Source organism: Cicer arietinum, chromosome 7, assembly GCF_000331145.2.
Source record: "Cicer arietinum cultivar CDC Frontier isolate Library 1 chromosome 7, Cicar.CDCFrontier_v2.0, whole genome shotgun sequence".
Taxonomy (NCBI): domain Eukaryota; kingdom Viridiplantae; phylum Streptophyta; class Magnoliopsida; order Fabales; family Fabaceae; genus Cicer; species Cicer arietinum.
In genome coordinates this window covers 62,100,142-62,102,071 of record NC_021166.2, presented here as the reverse complement: position 1 = coordinate 62,102,071, position 1,930 = coordinate 62,100,142, and the positions used below count along the sequence as shown (strand labels likewise).

Genomic DNA, 1,930 nt, shown 5'->3' with positions numbered 1-1,930 from the left:
TGAAGTATATTATCAGGTGTATGCGATTGTATGTCCTCCCTCCATAAACTGAAAGGTTAGCTGTTGTAAAAATTGACAAAAATTTCATTTCTGATGCAGGAATCCCCTCAGGCTGCTAGAGTAAAAGTATTGGCCAGTGGAAATGCTACTGAAAGGAGGTTTAGGTGCGATCTCTCTCTCTCTCTCTGCCAATGCTATGATTTTGGTGGTTGATGTTAATCTTTTGCAGTTATACTTTTGCCCTTTTGGTTATATCGTGCCATTGACTACTCTGGTTTATTGTAAATTCAGTCATTCAACAAGTTTGTTTCTTTTTTGTACAGTTAACTCTATGGTTTTTTAAAATTGTGCATCAACATATAAGGTGGCTATGGGTATTTTCAGCTGAAAAGCAACATTTATAAGCCTGTTTGAGTGTATTCATGTTTTTTTTTTTTTTTATTGAAGACTATTCTATAAAACAATTTTGGAAATTTGCTTTTCAAAACAACTATTTGGTAATATTAATTTGAAAACAATCTTAGAGATGAAAACAAAACCTACTTGGTAATCTTTTGGAGAACATATTTTGAAAGCCAACAGAGTCTTGGGCAGTGCTGACGTGAACAAAAATGAGAAGAAAGAGGAAAATAAAACTACTCGAAGCTCTTGTTTTCCTGCACCAAAACAATGTTTGAGAACAAGTAAACTTAAAACATATTGACTATTTATTTTTATACACAACAGCTTCTGATAACTGCAATCAAAAACTTCCTTTATCATTCCAACTTTTAGGATATAAACATTTTTAGGCAATAATTTAAGATTGAATGAAATTTTATGAATACGGTTATAACTGATATGATTGATTTTATGTCTCTTATGAATGTATATATTAAAATTGTATATATTAAGATTGTCTTTTAAAATGGTTCAAAACTCAATGTCTAAATAGTTTAATTAGATTGATTATAACTTATATATGATTTTTTAATGAGCAAGCGGTCAACTCAGGCTGCCTGTGCAATTGTTTTAATTTCTATCGCTGGAATCATTCAGTCTTATTATGAGAGAATGCGTCAAAATATGAAATTGCTTATGGAATTACTGCAGAGAATATATGTTGTACCGTGCAAACCTGGTTAGGGGTATGAGTTTCCATGTTGCTTGACCTCTTTCTTGGTTATTTACAATGTTCACAATTTTTGCTACTTAAAACAACTATTTGGTAATATTAATTTGAAAACAATCTTAGAGATGAAAACAAAACCTACTTGGTAATCTTTTGGAGAACATATTTTGAAAGCCAACAGAGTCTTGGGCAGTGCTGACGTGAACAAAAATGAGAAGAAAGAGGAAAATAAAACTACTCGAAGCTCTTGTTTTCCTGCACCAAAACAATGTTTGAGAACAAGTAAACTTAAAACATATTGACTATTTATTTTTATACACAATAGCTTCTGATAACTGCAATCAAACACTTCCTATATCATTCCAACTTTTAGGATATAAACATTTTTAGGCAATAATTTAAGATTGAATGAAATTTTATGAATACGGTTATAACTGATATGATTGATTTTATGTCTCTTATGAATGTATATATTAAAATTGTATATATTAAGATTGTCTTTTAAAATGGTTCAAAACTCAATGTCTAAATAGTTTAATAAGATTGATTATAACTTATATATGATTTTTTAATGAGCAAGCGGTCAACTCAGGCTGCCTGTGCAATTGTTTTAATTTCTATCGCTGGAATCATTCAGTCTTATTATGAGAGAATGCGTCAAAATATGAAATTGCTTATGGAATTACTGCAGAGAATATATGTTGTACCGTGCAAACCTGGTTAGGGGTATGAGTTTCCATGTTGCTTGACCTCTTTCTTGGTTATTTACAATGTTCACAATTTTTGCTACTTCCACTTATGAAGTATAGACTATCTTAA

General features: G+C 30.7%; 1 protein-coding gene across 1 annotated transcript in view; it reads left to right on the top strand.

Annotated features, from left to right (window-relative positions):
• The window catches only part of LOC101509032 (actin-related protein 4-like), a 25,270-nt gene that overhangs the window by 15,224 nt on the left and 8,116 nt on the right, over positions 1 to 1,930 (top strand). Inside the window, exon 14 of the mRNA XM_073363688.1 lies at positions 100 to 164. Within this exon, the coding sequence (XP_073219789.1) occupies positions 100 to 119 (20 nt within the window). The 3' untranslated portion in view covers positions 120 to 164. The remainder of the gene's footprint in view (positions 1 to 99; positions 165 to 1,930) is intronic.